The sequence below is a fragment of the Pseudophryne corroboree genome, chromosome 1 (assembly GCF_028390025.1).
Source record: "Pseudophryne corroboree isolate aPseCor3 chromosome 1, aPseCor3.hap2, whole genome shotgun sequence".
NCBI lineage: Eukaryota > Metazoa > Chordata > Amphibia > Anura > Myobatrachidae > Pseudophryne > Pseudophryne corroboree.
Window position 1 is genome coordinate 66993702 of NC_086444.1, and position 17882 is coordinate 67011583.

Consider the following 17882-nt stretch of genomic DNA (forward strand, 5'->3'; position numbering starts at 1 on the left):
ACCCGGCGACCACCAGAGGCAGGGACCGCCAGGAGGACCAGCGGACACGCAGGGCTAAGTGCGGCAGCCACTGCCCCTGGCGTGTGACACTCAGTCAGCAAAGAACTTTGCAGATTCCTTGTCCTCACCGCACTCTTCCCGCATGGATGACGCCAGTGGCGTCACAAGGGGGGCACGGGGGGTGCGGCCCGTTCCCGGGTGTCACCCGCTGAGGGGTGACAGCAAAATGCCGGCTCCTGCACAGTGACAGGAGCCGAGTGCTACACTGTTATAGAGCCGAGTGCTGCACTGTTATATTATGTGCAGCTCTCGGCTCCTGTCGCTGTGTATGAGCCAGCACTGCAGGGACAGCACCCCTGGGAGTCAGCCCTCACCTCCCACATCCCCCAGTGACAAAAAAATGGGTGTCGGGTCGCTAAGCCTCGCCCCCTCTCGCAAAACCCTGCCCCTTATTTGTGCCTTCAATTGGCTAAAAACGGGTGCCGCCCGCAAAGCCACGCCCCTCTATTTAAGCCCCACCCATTTATGTGAAGCCCCACCCCATTTTTCTCGCTGCCGCACCTGGTGTTAGAGGTGAGTGATGCCTCTGGATGACGCAGATTGATATATAACATCTATTGGTATATATTTGTCTCTCCCCTAATTATAATTCAAGTTCTTTATGTTTATAGTTTTATTGTTAAGAATTTGGATTATAATATGTCCTTAGGATTTATGTCTAACAGCATATAATGAGTCATTCAGATACTGGTCTCCTGTTTTAAATGGTATCCGTCATGCGGCGGTAACGCATACCCAACCCGTTCAATAAACCTATTGCGCTGTTGCAGGCTGTATATTGAACCTGGATTTTTATGCTCCCCCCTCCCTGTATTGCTTACTCCTTTCACCTACTTATCTGTCTAATTGTCTATTATACACACGGCTTTCCCAGGCCTTTCTACTTTTGCTGTTTTGGACTCATATATGGGTTCTCTGGTTAAATATGGCAAATTGTGGGTACCTGGGTCAGTCTTTTGGGTTCGTAAAAAATACTTAAAATATATCTAATGTTAAATCACTGTTCAGATGTTTTTTGCACACACAGCATACAATTAATTTATCTATTACGATATTACCACCCTGGTCAACTTGGATTCCAATGTATCCGCTGGTAAGTGAGGTTGACCTCACTTAGGTCGACTTCACTTAGGGCGACCACTATTGGTTAACATGCATTAGGTCGACATGGTCTTTATGTCGACATGGTCAGTAGGTCGACATGGCAAAGGTTGACCCATGAAAAGGTCGACATGGGTTTTCAACTTTATTTTTCATTTTTTAAACTTTTTCTTACATTACTATCCACGTGAACTATGATTGGGAATAGTAACCTGCAAAGCGAGCCATGCGAGGGGACACGGTGCAGTAATTGGGGATCTTGGTCATTTTACGAAGAAAATTACACAATTTTTTTTTAACACTCATGTCGACCTATTTCCATTTTGAACTTTTCCGTGTCTAGTGTTGACCAATTCAGGTGTCAACCTAGTCACTGTCGACCATTAGTGGTCGACCTAATGACTGTTGACCTACTGTAGTCAGGGTCGACCCAATGAGCCACACCTGTATCCACTCGTTGGGATGGATAGCTGTCTGGTCTATGGCTGGCGTGGGTTAATATGGCAAATTCAGTGACTGATTCCACTAAGAGGCAAGTGACCTGGTACGTGGAGGGCCTAAACACTCTTATCAAGAGGAGCAGTGTACTTGCTTCCTTCAAACGACTGGAACCTGATATTGTCTTTCTGCAGGAGACCCCCTGGAAATACTCAGATCCAAATGTAGTTAGAGATACATGGATAGGCAATTTTAAGGCGGCCTCATTTACGGCTAAACGCTGGGGGTGTACTTTTTTCTTTTTTACAAACTTACAAACATTTAATGTACCACATCTGAAATTGTCTCTATGATCCTGAGGGCTATCTCTTTATTAAACTAACTATTCATGATTATTTATACACACTAGCCACTATTTATGTCCCTAATAGCCCCAATGCCTAATTTTCACCGATTTATATGCTAAATTGCAAGGTTGGGTGGAGGGGAAGATTATTATGGGAGTCAATTTTAACTGTGTACAATCTCATGGTCTTGATAGATTGACATGTAATAATTCTCAAGGTGGTATTGTTCCCTCTTCACTGTCCTTGTTGACCGATTCACTGCAATTATGTGACCCAAAGCGTTTCCAGCATCCTACTGGTCACGAATTTACTTTTTATTCCCACCCCCATAATTATTCATCGCATTTAGACTACTGGTTAATCACAAATACTCTTTTACAACGGGTAGTACAATCACACATAGAACCTATCACTCTCTCCGGCCATGCCCCTGTTTGCGTTAGCACTTCCAATATAGAGATCATATAATTGGAGGTTTCCCTCATGTCTAGAGAAGTCTTCTGACTTCCGCCTCCACTTGGAAAGAACATTTCTGAATTATGTAGTTGACAGTGTAACCCATATTGATTATGTAAATTTGTATTAGGCTGCTTCCAAACCAGTTGTACGTGGACAGGTGTTAGATAATGTGTCTCGGAGACGTCGGTCATTGGTCTCGCAGCAGACTGCGTTGAGTCAGAGTCTGGCAAGGCATATGATGACCTATTACTACATAACTCCTCTGACAATTGCTTGGCTTATAATAATGCCAAGCAACTGTACGATACGTTGTGCACTGAAAGAGCTCAGTTTTCTTATGAATTACAGCGTAATAGAGTTTTTAGAAGGGGTAACAAGTCGGGTAAATTACTTGCAAATTGAATTAAATCTTATTCGACACCTCCCCGAATTCTTCAACTTAAGACTGATTCTTTTATTGTGACCACAGATACCACTGTTATTACTGATTTTTTTATGAGTTACTATCAATCTTTATATACCTTGCCTCCTGACGACCCAGCCTTGGGAATGCAATTCCTTAAGAAGGTGGACTTACCTGTATTAACTGAAGAAGAGAGGGAGTCTTTAATAGAACCTGTAACGGTATTATAATGTCTTACCCTGACAAATCATTAAAAAAGTGCAAATCTCCTGGCCCAGATGGGTTTGTGGCTGAATATTTTACAGTGAATCCGGAAAGTATTCACAGCGCTTCACTTTTTCCACATTTTGTTATGTTACAGCCTTATTCCAAAATGGAAAAAAAATCATTTCCCCCCTCAAAATTCTACACACAATACCCCATAATGATAAAATGAAAAAAGTTTTGAGATTTTATTAAAAATAAAAAACGAAGAAATCACATGTACATAAGTATTCACAGCCTTTGCCATGAAGCTCAAAATTGAGCTCAGGTGCATTCTGTTTCCACTGATCATCCTTGAGATGTTCCTACAGCTTATTTGGTGTCCACCTGTGGTAAATTCAGTTGATTGGACATGATTTGGAAATGCACACACCTGTCTATATAAGGTCCCATACTTGACAGTGCATGTCTGAGCACAAACCAAGCATGAAGTCAAAGGAATTGTCTGTAGACCTCCGAGACAGGATTTGCTCGAGGCACAAATCTGGGGAAGGGTACAGAAAAATATCTGCTGCTTTGAAGGTCCCAATGAGCACAGTGGCCTCCATCATCCGTAAATGGAAGAAGTTTGGAACCACCAGGACTCTTCCTAGAGCTGGCCGGCCGCCTAAACTGAGCGATCGGAGGTGAAGGGCCCTAGTCAGGGAGGTGACCAAGAACCTGATGGTCACTCTGTCAGAGCTACAGCATTCCTCTGTGGTGAGAGGAAAACCTTCCAGAAGGACAACCATCTCTGCAGCAATGCAACAATCAGGCCTGTATAGTACAGTGGCCAGACGGAATCCACTCCTTAGTAAAAAGCACATGGCAGCCCGTCTGGAGTTTGCAAAAATGCACCTGATAGACTCTCAGACCATGAGAAACAAAATTCTCTGGTCTGATGAGAAAAAAATGGAACTCTTTGGCGAGAATGCCAGGAGTCATGTTTGGAGGAAACCAGGCACCGATCATCACCAGGCCAATACCATCCCTACAGTGAAGCGTGGTGGTGGCAGCATCATGCTGTGGGGATGGTTTCAGCGACAGGAACTGGGAGACTAGTCAGGATAAAGGGAAAGATGAATGCAGCAATGTACAGAGACATCCTGGATGAAAACCTGCTCCAGAGCGCTCTTACCTCAGACTGGGGTGACAGTTCATCTTTCAGCAGGACAACGACCCTAAGCACACAGCTAAGATATCAAAGGAGTCGCTTCAGGACAACTCTGTGTATGTCCTTGAGTGGCCCAGCCAGAGCCTAGACTTAAATCCGATTTGACATCTCTGGAGAGATCTGAAAATAGCTGTGCACCGACGCTTCCCATCCAACCTGAAGGAGCTGAGAGGTGTTGCAAAGAGGAATGGGCAAAACTGCCCAAAGATATATGATGCCACATGCTTGGCACCATATTCAAAAAGACTTGAGGCTGTAATTGCTGCCAAAGGTGCATCAACAAAGTATTGAGCAAAGACTGTGAATACTTATGTACATGTGATTTCTTAGTTTTTTATTTTTAATACATGTGCAAAAATCTCAAAAAAACTTTTTTCACATTATCATTATGGGGTATTGTGTGTAGAATTTTGAGGGAAAGAATGAATTTATTCCATTTTGGAATAAGGCTGTAACATAACAAAATGTGGAAAAAGTGAAGCGCTGTGAATACTTTCCGGATTCACTGTATGTCCTGTCCCGCATCTTGCCATATTTCTAGGACTCTCTGTGACACCAAGCTTGCAGCCACAATAAGCAGTGGTCATTCGTCAATGAAGTCTGGCAGGTTTCTGCTTAGTTGCCAGACAGGCACTGTTTTGGGGACCTTCGTATCTCTCGGGAAGTTTCACTTAACCACAGGACAGTAAAGTAAGTTTCATACTAGTGTGGAGCTTTAACAATATTGATAGATATGGCATAACTTTTTCTGTAGTATACCATGGGGGTGTATCCTATTAGCCACGAAAAACTTTTCCGACGTAATTTTTTTTCTTTCTCGTGAAAAGTCACAGACCTACAGTATGTATTATCATGGGCGTAATAGAGAATTTACATGGGTTAATAGGATTCTGCCCTATATATTATTACAGGTTGAGTCTCTCATTTCCAAAATTCTGAAATACAGATTATTCCGAAATATGGACTCTTTTTAGCGCAACTGAGATAGTGACACTTTGTTTTCTGATGGTTCAATGTACACAGACTTTGTTTCCTGCACAAAATTATTACAAATATTGGCCCAGATTTATCAAGCCTTGGAAGTGATAAATAGCATGGTGATAAAGTACCAACCAATCAGCTCCTAACTGTCATTTTTCAAACACAGCCTGAAACATGGCAGTTAGGAGCTGATTGGCGGGTACTTTATCACCTTGCTATTTATCACTCTCCAAGGCTTGAAAAATGGGGCCCATTGTGTAAACTGACATTAAGGCTGTATGTATATGAAACATGAATGCGCCTGTGTTAAGACTAGGGTCCTTGTGTGTTGGGTGATGTTGGGTTGGGTTGGTGCTCAGAGTGGGGGAACTGACGCTGACACTTTCCCCCCGAACTCTCTTGTACTTGCTGATTTTGCATGTTATTCTCATAAGGCATTCTGGGACGTCAAAACACCACGTGATTTCAGCGTTCTCAGATTACTCTTGAGCTCGGAAGAGCATGTCAAGTCTGCACATGCTCGGAACTAAGAAATGCTGGAGCTTGGCTTAAATATTTTGTTCTATACCTGTGCAGAAGTAGTCAAGTAATGTCTTACTTAGCACCTGACGTAACATCAAGTTTTACTGAAGTGATTGGTTATTAGCATGTGTAGACCTGATCGCACATTCTTACATCACATAAGTAAGAGACTTTAGGATAGCTAAAGAATTATTTATTTACTGTACAGTATATGAGATATTTGAGGGTCATTGGGTCCCTTCAAAGCAATAAATGCATTAAAACAAATGTCTTCATAATCTTATTTGTGACCTTCAGCCTGGTCCAGGCAGTGACAGCCGTTGCACTAGTTAGCGTTCTCCACCTTTTTTTTTGGCAACTGGTTTCGATTGCTGATATTAAATCCATCACAATTTATTCCGGGGAGAGTGCGGTATATTTCTGCGCAGAAAGTCCTGGATTTCTCTCCAGCTGTCTTCCTGCGCTCTGCAGTGAGGCAGGAGCTCCCCTCCCCACATCAAAGGAAGTGGCAAGAAAGGATATTGTGACACTGGACAAAAGGGGGAGCCTGGTGGCTCTATGAGATGCCCAGCCCCGGGGTAACACTGCATGTACACATCCTTCTTGCCATACTTTTGAGCCCTGGCTAACGCTTCCTTAGCAAAAAACAAACTGTCATAGATCTGGTCATTGTCTCCTACCAAGAAGAGGATAGGACCTCTGGCTTTCTCAAGAGGAAGTATGGAATCCTGGTGCTCTGGCGTTCTTGGGTCTCCAAAAGCTTTACTAATTTTGAGAGCCCCAATGTCTGTGACCAGACCTGCTTCTGCTTGGTAGGGAATCCCATTCAGGAGCAAATCACCATAGCCAAGACTGTTGACATTCACAGCATTGGTTCCATTGATACAGACCGTCGCACGAACTTGGGGCAAATAACAGGCCATAGCCAGAGCCATCTCGGCTCCTTTGCATATACCAATCACTCCCACTCCAGCTGCCGACACCTGAAAGACATAAAGCATGGTGAGATGGTTTCATGCTCCAACACATGTATGATCGAACATCAGAATGACACTGTGACAGGATATTAGAGTGCTAGTTCACCTATATCCAATGGTTTCTAATAGTGCTCCTGATTATGTGTCCACCACAGTCTAACATCTGGACCATACCCATGGAATAATACTGTGCAGTGGTGCTTCACTTCTGCTGATAAATGATATCACTATTCTTTAAAGCCTATGAAAGATGCACAACACCCCAGTGCTCATATCTACATATTAAAACACTCTGTGTCACGCACCCAGAACTCCTCCCAAGATGGGTGGTCGTGTGGTTGGTGCTTTTTGCAAATCCTAACAATTAAAACATATCGGTCTGACACCACCAAAAGGAATTATCGAAAGTAACTCCTCCCACAGCGGCCTTTTGGTTCCGCTCACCGTAAACATGCTTTAAAAATAAGTAGGAGGTGCCTCTCAAGGCTGTATAGTAGGTCTAAGAACACAGAATTTACAACTAAAAATTAGGATTTAACTTAATTGATAAACTTCTGCGCTTACAGTTACAAAAAGGATTACAAAGAGTATATGATTAAATAAAAGTACAAATAGATTTCAGACAATTTCAGAGAAAATAATAAAAAGGATAAAACAAACTCAGCGTCCTCATCACGTAAGTTGAGAACTCTTGTTGTGAAAGAATCACAACACTCTCCTCAGGTAATGCACACTGGATTCAGCTAAACAGGCAGACTTATTTCCAGTCCTGCTCCTTGGACCTCACCCTTGTGGATTTTTAACCCTTTCAAAACAAAAATTGATTGTTCTTAGGATTCTGACGATCCTTTGTGTGCCCATCCCCAGAGTTTTCCTGGTCAAACAAACAAGGGCCCCCTTTATTACTTGCTTCATTCTGTTTGAAGCCTAAGATCTGGGACTTGTCCATTTTGTGAAAATTTATAGTCATAGTAAAGAAAAAAAGATTTCCTGGCAAGGTGCCTTCTTGAGCAATTTGTATCACCTCCTTCAAAAGAATTTGAAACCTCTGTGTAGAGCCAGGAGACAGTACCAATTACACAGGCCCCTCTGCTGACTAGATTACACATACATTTCCTTTTACAATCCAAATGTCCCCTGACTCAGTTCATTTGCCTGGAGTTAATTACAGGCTTGTTATTTGCCAAACAGTATGAAAGAACATTATTTCATAGAGAATACACAACATACAATTTGATTAATTTTATTTTTGGATCAGATAACGTAATGGATCACGACAAAGAGCAATAGTACAAAAGTAAACACCATAACTGCGCATGCTTGCACCTGCTTTGTGATCCATTTGCACCAACGGTAAAAACATTTAATTACCCCTCTTACCCTTACTCTTGTTCCAGTGAAAAACATCCAATCAATGCAACCCCTGTGTCTTATACAGTAGGTCGGACACAGAAGCTTATTTTTTTACATTTATGTAGCCCTCAGTTCTCCATTCCAATCCCAATGCTTTCATGTGTCCTTTTCCATATTCATGACTGAAAGCCAGAGGCGTATCTAGGGTAGGGTGAGTGGGGCACGTGCCCTGGGCGCCTTGGCAGGCCCAGGAGAGGGGGGCGCCACCGGCGGCCAGGGCATCATGCCCCACTCGCCCCCGTCAACCCGAAATATGAGGGGAGGAGAGCGCATCGTCTCTCCCTCCCCTCACCGCCGCTGAAAGCCCTAGCAGCGCTGCCAGCAGCGCTGCTGTGTCTGGCCTCCGGCGTTAGCCAATCAGGGCTTGCGGACTGGCTCCTGATTGGCTGCCGTTCCGCGAGCTCTGATTGGCTAGCGAACCGGCGCCAGACAGCCGCCGGAGACCTGGAGCGGTGAGGGGAAGGTGAGGCGCTGCGCTGCGCTCTCCTCCCCTCACATATCAACAAGCATCCGGTGAGTGTCCGGGGGGGGGGCACAGTGGGGCATGTATCTGGCACCAAATGGGGCATGTAACTGGCACTGAGTGGGGCCTGGCACTGTGGGGCATGTAACTGGCACTGTGGGGCAGGTATCTGGCACTGTGGGGCAATGTAACTGGCACTGTGGGGCAATGTATCTGGCACTGTGGGGCATGTAACTGGCACTGTGGGGCATGTAACTGGCACTGTGGGGCATGTAACTGGCACTGTGGGGCAATGTAACTGGCACTGTGGGGCAATGTATCTGGCACTGTGGGGCAATGTAACTGGCACTGTGGGGCAATGTATCTGGCACTGTGGGGCAATGTATCCGGCACTGTAGGGCATGTAACCGGCACTGTGGGGCATGTATCTGGCACTGTGGGGCAATGTAACTGGCACTGTGGGGCAATGTAACTGGCACTGTGGGCAATGTAACTGGCACTGTGGGGCATGTATCTGGCACTGTGGGGCAATGTATCTGGCACTGTGGGGCATGTATCCGGCACTGTGGGGCATTGTATCTGGCACTGTGGGGCAATGTAACTGGCACTGTGGGCCATTTTCAGTGGCCACACCCCTTCTGGAGCGTGGCCACACCCCTTCTGGTGTGTGGCCATGCCCATATTCCGGTGCGCACATGCTTCTTTTTGTGTTTTTTTTTTGTTTTTTTTTGGGGGGGGCGCCATTTTCCATCTTGCCCTGGGCGCCGAAAACCCTAGCTACGCCTCTGCTGAAAGCTAATAGAAAATAATAATAATTTCTCTTACGTCCTAGAGGATGCTGGGGTCCACATTAGTACCATGGGGTATAGACGGGTCCACCAGGAGCCATTGCCACGTTAAGAGTTTGAGAGTGTGGGCTGGCTCCTCCCTCTATGCCCCTCCTATCAGACTCAGTTTAGAAAATGTGCCCGGAGAAGCCGGTCACAGCTAGGGGAGCTCTACAGAGCTTCTCTGGTAAAAGTTTATTTTTAGAGTTTATTATTTTACAGGGAGGCTGCTGGCAACAGCCTCCATGCTTCGTGGGACTAAGGGGGGGAGTGGTGTCTGCCCTGCGGGGTCTGAGCCACAATCTCTGCTGACAGGACACTGAGCTCCTGAGGGGATTGAATGTTCCGCGCCACAGGGGATCTCTCAACCCAGCAGCATGCTGGCACCCCCTTACAGAGCCAGAATATTGGTGGCGAGTTAGTTATCGGCCCCCCTAGCAAGCGGGGGGTCGGTGTGAAGATGGCGGCAACAGGGTATGGAGTGCAGTACTAACTGCGCTCCGGGGCTCAGCGGTACATAGTACGGCGCTGTGAGGGGCGCCCTGAGCCAGCGCCTACACCCTACACTGACCTCCAAGCCCGTCAGGGTCCAGGATCGCTGCCAGCACAATTCCTCAGGCCAGTATAATCTTCAAAAGAGAGGGAAGACAGCGCCATGAAGAGGGTGGAGCTTCTAATCAGAGCGGACCCAGCAGCGTTCAGCGCCAATTTCCTGCCTGCAGAAGCGCTGTCAGTGAGAGCTGTCCCTCCAATTCAACTCCAGCTATCTCTTACGGTACCAGGGGGTTGTAGATGGGGGGAAGGCTGTGTAACCTATTAAGGTGCACAGTCCGCGCTGGTTGGGGGGGGTCTCACTATACCTTAAAAGCGCTATGTGTGGGTTGGCTCCAATCTCTGTGTCTCTCTTGCCATTCTTGGGGGTGAAACTCTGTCTGTCCCCCCCTGTGTGTGTGTGGAGTGTCTGTGGTCTCCATTAAGCTATGTCCAGGGACTCTGTGTCATATGCTGCAGAGGATATGTCCTCTCATGATGATCCCATTCCATGTAATCAGGATTGCACTGTCTTAGCGCAGATACCAGCAAGGGAGCCTGAATGGATATCCTCTATTAAAACTATGATTTCTCAGATTTCTACTAAGGTTGCACAAAATTAATCTGCAGCTCAGGTTTTACAGAACTCTATGGCAGTTTGGTCCGGTTGTGTTACCTCAGGACCCCCTGCTGCATGTTCCCACAAAAGTGCTCTTGCCCAGATTATGCAAGATGACACGGATACCAATTCTGACACGGCAGACGGTGACGGGGATGTGCTGCGGGGGGCGGCATCTCTTGCAAAAGGGGTGCAGTTGATGATAGAGGCTATTAGAGATGTGTTGAAATATTGCTGATACAACACCTGAGCAGGTTGAGGAGGCTTACTTCACTGACAATAAGAGAGCCTCGCTAACCTTCCCTGCGTCAAAAGAATGAAATGCTATATTTGAGAAAGCATGGGAAAACCCGGAGAAAAAATTCCAGATCCCTGGAAGGGTTCTGGTTGCTTTCCCCTTCCCTGAGGAGGATAGGAAAAAATGGGAAAACCCACCCATAGTTGACGTGTCTGTATCCAGACTCTCTAAAAATGTGGTTTTACCTGTTCCAGGATCTACTGCCTTTAAAGAGCTGACTGATCGCAAAATTGACACTACGCTCAAATCCATATACACGGCTTCAGGGGCGATACTACGTCCTACTATTGCCTGTGCATGGATTTCCAAAGCTATAGTAAAGTGGTCAGGCACGTTACTTGAGGATTTGGATACAATGGATAAAAGTGACGTTGAATTGTTTTTATGTAACATTCAGGATTCTGCAGGATTTATGGTGGAATCCATGAAAGACCTGGGTTCCATGGCTGTGGGGATATCTTCCATGTCTGTCTCAGCTCGTAGGGGACTGTGGCTGTGTCAGTGGTCAGCCGACGCAGAATCCAGGAGACCCTACACAGGTCAGGCTCTCTTTGGGGAAGCGTTGGATGCGTGGATTTCCACAGCTACAGCGGGTAAGTCTCCTTTTCTTCCCTCAGCTGCACCTGCTATGAAGAAACCCTTTTCTTCAGCAGAATCTCAGTCCTTTCGGACCACCAAAGCAAGAAAGACCAAGCCGTCCAACACCTTCTTCAGAGGATGTTGGCCAAAATCAAAGAAACCTGCTGCGGTGGGTTCCCAGGAACAAAAACCTACTTCAGGTATGCCAAAGTCCTCAGCATGATGGTGGACCGTGCGGTCCGGAGGTGGGGCAAGACTCAGGCATTTCAGTCGCCTCTGGATGTCGTCCGGCCTGAATCCCTGGGTGCAAGATATTGAACCTCACCGATTCTTCAAATCAGGCTTGCCAGCTTCGCTGGCAGACAGGGCTATCCTACAGGAAGTCATCCAGAAGTTGGAGGAGGCACAGGTTATTATACCAGTTCCACCCCATATGCAAAACAAAGGTTACTATTCGAATCGGATGGTTCGGTCAGGCCCATTCTGAACTTAAAGTCGCTAAACCCCTTCCTGAGGGAGTTCAAGTTCAAAATGGAGTCTCTAAGGGCGGTGATAACAGGTCTGGAGGAAGGGGAGTTCCTAGTATCCCTGGATATCAAGGATGCGTACATCCACATTCCGATTTGGCCGCTGCATCAAGCTTATCTCCGATTCGCACTGTTGGACTGCCATTCGGCCTCTCCATAGCACCATGGGTATTCACCAAGGTGATGGCGGAAATGATGGTTCTCCTCCGCAGACAGGGGGTGAACATAATTCCATATCTGGATGATCTGCTGATAAAGGCATCGTCCAAGGAGAAGTTGTTACAGTCCATTCTTCTCACGACCCATCTACTCAGGGAACATGGTTGGATCCTGAATCTTCCAAAATCACAATTGGAACCAACCAGGAGGTTGTCCTTTCTGGGAATGATCCTCGACATGGAAGTGCAGAAAGCGTTTCTTCCAGAGGGAAAAGCGTTGGTGATACCAACAATGGTCCGGGATGTTCTGAAGCCAGCCCGGGTGTCGGTTCATCAGTGCATTCGCCTTCTGGGGATGATGGTGGCCTCTTACGAGGCTCTGTAGTATGGGAGGTTTCATGCTTGGTCCTTCCAATTGGATCTCCTGGACAAGTGTTTGGGATCTCATCTACACATGCACCAGATAATACGTCTGTTGCCAAAGGCCAGGATTTCACTCCTCTGGAGGCTAAAATCAGGGGCGTATCTACCCATTGGCCAGGATGGCACTTGCCAGGGGCGCCAGCCGAGCAGGGGGCGCTGCCTGACGGTGCCACCCTCGGACAATGGGTGGAATCCCTTCATCCGTAGTGTCTGGAAATACCTGCTGTGCCGAGCTGCCTGTGCATTGCCCGGGATGGATGGCGGAGGATCTCTCAGCAGGCAGGAGCTGGCGCCGATGTCCGGCACCGCAATGCACTACAGGGAAGAATCCGAAAATAAACTACAACTCCCAGCAACCCTTGCTGTCGGAGCTCCCGGCGGCAAGGGCTGCTGGGAGCTGTAGTTTATTTTCAATTTCTTTACATAGTTTGGTGCGGTGCCGGACACCGGCGCCAGCTGCTGCCTGCACAGCGATCCTCCGCCCTCCATCCCAGACAGCTCGGCACAGCAGGTATTGCCAGACACTACGGCTATCTGCTGGGATGTTGTGGGGTGGGGACTAGGGCTATGTGCTGTGTGGGGAGTGGGGGAGACTACTACTATGTGCTATGGGCAGACTACAGCTATGTGCTGGGAGTGGGATGGGGACTATGGCTATATACTTGGGGAGGTGAGGGGCTATGTGCAGGGAACTATTGTTATGTGATGGGAGGGGGTGGGGACTACTGCTATGTGCTGGGGGGACAACGGCTATTGCTTGGGGAGGTGGGGGCTATGGCTATGTGCTGGGAGGGGGATGGGGACTATGACTATATGACTGTGGAGGATAATCTGGCACTGTGGAGGCATATGTGTATCTGGCACCATGGGGGCATATCTAGAACCGTGGGGGCATGTGTATCTGGCAATGTGGGGGCATATCTGTCACTGTGGGGGCATATCTAACATCGTGGGGGCATATCTGGCACTGTGGGGGCATATGTGTATCTGGCACTGTGGGGGCATATGTGTATCTGGCACTGTGGGGGCATGTGTGTATCTGGCACTGTGAGGGCATGTGTGTATCTGGCACTGCGGGGGCATATGTGTATCTGGCACTGTGGGGGCATATGTGTATCTGGCACTATTGGGGGCATATGTGTATCTGGCACTGCACTATTGGGGTCATATGTGTATCACGCTCCCATTTTCATTGACTACGCCCCATGTGGCATGTGGCCACATCCATTTTTTGGCATGCGCGCATCGAAGGCGCGCGCACACATTACCACTAGGGACTTTTTTCTACTTGCACCACTGGGTAGTGCGCTGCACTGCACTTCTTTGCACTACTATTTGATTATACTACCTGGCCTTGAGTGGCATTGCCTCCTCAGCCAGGCCAGGCACTGCTGATGTCTCCTCAGTGTTATAAGAATTACCGTGTGGGCATAATGTGTAAAGGGAACTGCTACTGTGTGGACATGATGTGTATAAGGGTTACTACTGTGTAGCGTAATTTTAATTGGGGGAACTATTGTATGGTCATGCCCCTTTCTCACAAGATCGTGTCCCTTTTTTGCACATGCATCTTCCCTATTTCAAATATGGGGGGCGCCAGTCCCTTACTTTGCCAAGGGCGCCCGGACCCCTAGATACACCCCTGGCTAAAATTACCTCACCTTCTAGAGGGCCGCAGGTTCGGGATTCAGAACTGGATCCTTCTAACCACGGATGCAAGTCTCTGAGGCTGGGGCGCACACACTCAAGGGGAAACCTTCCAAAGAAGGTGGTCAAGTCTGGAAGCCGGCCTACCGATAAACATTCTGGAACTAAGAGCCGTCTACAATGGTCTTCTCCAAGCGGCCCATCTTCTGAGAAATCGGGCCATTCAAGTGCAGTCGGGCAATGTGACAACAGTGGCTTACATAAACCGACAGGGCGGAATGAAGAGCAGAACTGCATTGTTTGGGCAGAAAAACATGCGGTAGCGCTGTCAGCAATATTCATTCCGGGAGTAGACAACTGGGAAGCCTTCCTTAGCAGACACGATCTCGATCCAGGGGAGTGGGTCTCCATCCGGAGGTGTTCAAGGAGGTAACAGATCTTTGGGGTGTGCCTCAAATAGACATGATGGCCTCTCGTCTCAACAAGGAGCTTCAGCGATATTGTTCCAGGTCGAGGGACCCGCAAGCAGTGGCAGTGGATGCCCTAGTGACTCCATGGGTGTTCCAGTCGGTGTACGTGTTTCCACCACTCCCACTAATTCCAAGAGTGCTAAAGCTCATAAGGAGAACAAGGGTTCAAGCAATACTAATTGCTCCAGACTGGCCAAGAAGGTCTTGGTATGCGGATCTTCTGGATCTACTGCTAGATGAGCTGAGGCCTCTTCCTCTGCGGGAGGACCTGCTGGACCAGGGGCCGTTCTCCTATCAAGACTTACCACGGCTACGTTTGATGACATGTAGGTTGAACACCAGATACTAGCTCGAAAGGGCATTCTGAATAAGGTTATTCCTACACTGATACAGGCTAGGAAAGGAGTAATGTCTAAACATTACCATCGTATTTGGAAAAAATATGTATCTTGGTGTGAGTCCAAGAAGTTTCCTATGGTGGAGTTTCAACTGGGACATTTTCTCCTGCAAGTAGGTGTGGATATGGGCCTGAGGTTAGGATCCGTAAAGGTCCAGATTTCGGCCCTATCCATTTTCTTCCAGAAACAGTTGGTTCCCCTCCCTGAGGTTCAGACATTTTTGAAGGGAGTTCTGCACATCCAACCTCCCTTTGTGCCACCTACGGCGCCCTGGGATCTTAACGTGGTGTTGCAGTTCCTCCAGTCAGACTGGTTTGAGCCTCTACAGGAGGTTGAGGTCAGGTTTTTCACGTGGAAGGCTGTCACTTTGTTGGCCTTCTGCTAGACGTGTGTTGGAGTTGTGGGCTTTGTCATGTAAAAGTCCATACTTGATCTTCCATGAAGATAGAGCTGAGCTCCGGATACGTCAGCAGTTTCTTTTGAAGGTTGTTTCGGCATTTCATATCAACCAACCTATTGTGGTGCCGGTTGGGACTGACTCCTCAATTTCATCAAAGTCCTTAGATGTGGTAAGGGCTCTAAAAATCTATGTGAAGAGGACTGCTTTTCACAGAAAATCGGACTCTCTGTTTGTCCTGTATGATCCCAAGAAAATTGAGTGTCCTGCTTCTAAGCAGACGATCTCTCGCTGGATAAGGTTCACTATCCATCATGCGTATTCTACGGCAGGCTTGCCGTGTCTTACGTCTGTTAAGGCCCACTCTACTCGTAAGGTCGGTTCTTCCTGGGCGGCTGCCCGGGGTGTCTCGGCTTAACAACTCTGCCGAGCGGCTACTTGGTCAGGGTCGAACACGTTTGCAAAGTTCTACAGGTTCGATACCATGGCCTCTGAGGACCTGAAGTTTGGTCAATCAGTTCTGCAGGAGCCTCCGCGCTCTCCCTTCCATTCTGGGAGCTTTGGTACATCCCCATGGTACTAATTTGGACCCCAGCATCCTCTAGGATGTAAGAGAAAATAGGATTTTAATTACCTACCGGTAAATCCTTTTCTCATAGTCCGTAAAGGATGCTGGGCGCCCGCCCAGTGCTTCGTTTTCCTGCAGTGGTTATCTGGTTCAGTACAACTTTGTTTTGGTTATGTACTGCATTGTTATTTGGTAAGTAATGTTTCAGCGGTTGCTGAGTTTCTAGCTAGTTAGCTTGGTTTGCCTTGTGTGTGAGCTGGTGTGAATCTCGCCACTATCTCTGTAAAATCCTTCTCTCGAAGATGTCCGTCTCCTCGGGCACAGTTTCTAGACTGAGTCTGGTAGGAGGGGCAAAGAGGGAGGAGCCAGCCCACACTCTCAAACTCTTAAAGTGCCAATGGCTCCTAGTGGACCCGTCTCTACCCCTGGTACTAATGTGGACCCCAGAATCCTCTACGAACTATGAGAAAAGGATTTACCGGTAGGTAATTAAAATCGTATTATTAATAATAAATGACTCATTCAAATAGGATTAGTTTTTGTACTCTGCTTCTGTTAAGCAGGTTGCACCAGCAGATCTACATTTAAAACTTTAGAGCAAAGATCAAATTAGTTGGCTTCAATACCTATTTGCAACAAAAGTCATTTTCAACTGTTATGTTTCTATTGTGTGAAACCTATATAAAAGTTGCCCCTATGTTAGATGTGGCTGGACCCTATAGATCTCAACTACTATGGTTTTCCCTAAAAAATGTTCTGTGCTTTTACTACCCTGTGACTCTTATTATATTTAGACATTTTTATGTAATTTCTATAAGTAAGGTCTATAAGATGATGTATATTCTATTGTTATATGTCATGCTATTGGGCCTCTCTCACTGGGTCCATGTAGGCAGGGCACAAATACAGGAGGCAATGGAAGACAGCCGCCTTCAGCTGTCAGCCCTGAAGAAGGCACTCTGACTTCCTCCATTACTCCAAGCTCTGCTTTATGCTTCCCAGAATAGGAATAAGCATGTGCCACGGTCCTTCCTCTAAAAAGGCCCCCACCACAGAGTCCGGACCCAGCCTAGGAATGGATATCCAGCAAGCAAACCGCACCAATGTACATAAAAGGTTCAGGATACAGGCTGGAGTGCATGGCCCCTCCCTCCTTTGTTGGCTCTTCCCCCTCACACTAGCAGGACCTGCTGCTTCTGCTATGGGAGCATCAAATAGCAAGAATGGAAGACCCTGATCAGCAACAGTGTTTGTGTGCTGCTGGGGTGTTGGTATCTAATAGTATATGTCTGGGTGCTGCTGGTATTTCAGTGTTGGCTGAATGTGAGCAGGGAAGGGCACCAACAACTATTTTGCCTCCGGGCTCCTGGTATAAACTAACTTATGTCCCTGCATGTAGGCACCTGTTGTCCTAAGAGATGCCATTGAGTATTTATTTCTAGCAAGTAAATGCACAGTACGCAGATCAATGCCACATTAAACACCACAGGCTCCTAAAAGGAAATAGTACAAGAAATTTCTGTCTGTCTCGTGGGACAGTCAAATAAGAATCCAGGCCTAGATTTTTTCTATTGACAGATTGACAACATCACACATACAGTACATTAGGACATCATAGGGACTCCCATCTGACTACTACATAGAGTGTATAAAATGGAGTAACCAGTTCTCCCAGCCCACTTAAGCATAAACTGTCACAATGCATGCTAAAATCATGTACAATTATAAGATGACTGCACATAAAGTGAGATAGCAATCTTTGTTGGACTGCATTTTTCATCAGTCCTAACATATTGTATATATAGATGTTCCCAATCAGATACCAATTGGCATCGGCAGCCATTTTGTAACCAGGCCCA

General features: G+C 46.9%; 1 protein-coding gene across 4 annotated transcripts in view; it reads right to left on the bottom strand.

The window, feature by feature from the left end:
- Positions 1-5899: 5899 nt before the first annotated feature.
- LOC135055819 (acyl-coenzyme A amino acid N-acyltransferase 2-like) overlaps positions 5900-17882 on the bottom strand; it is a 44699-nt gene continuing 32716 nt past the window's right edge. For all 4 annotated transcript variants that reach the window (XM_063960322.1, XM_063960303.1, XM_063960312.1 and 1 more), the window contains exon 4: positions 5900-6711. In XM_063960322.1, the coding sequence (XP_063816392.1) occupies positions 6115-6711 (597 nt within the window). In that variant the 3' untranslated portion in view covers positions 5900-6114. The remainder of the gene's footprint in view (positions 6712-17882) is intronic.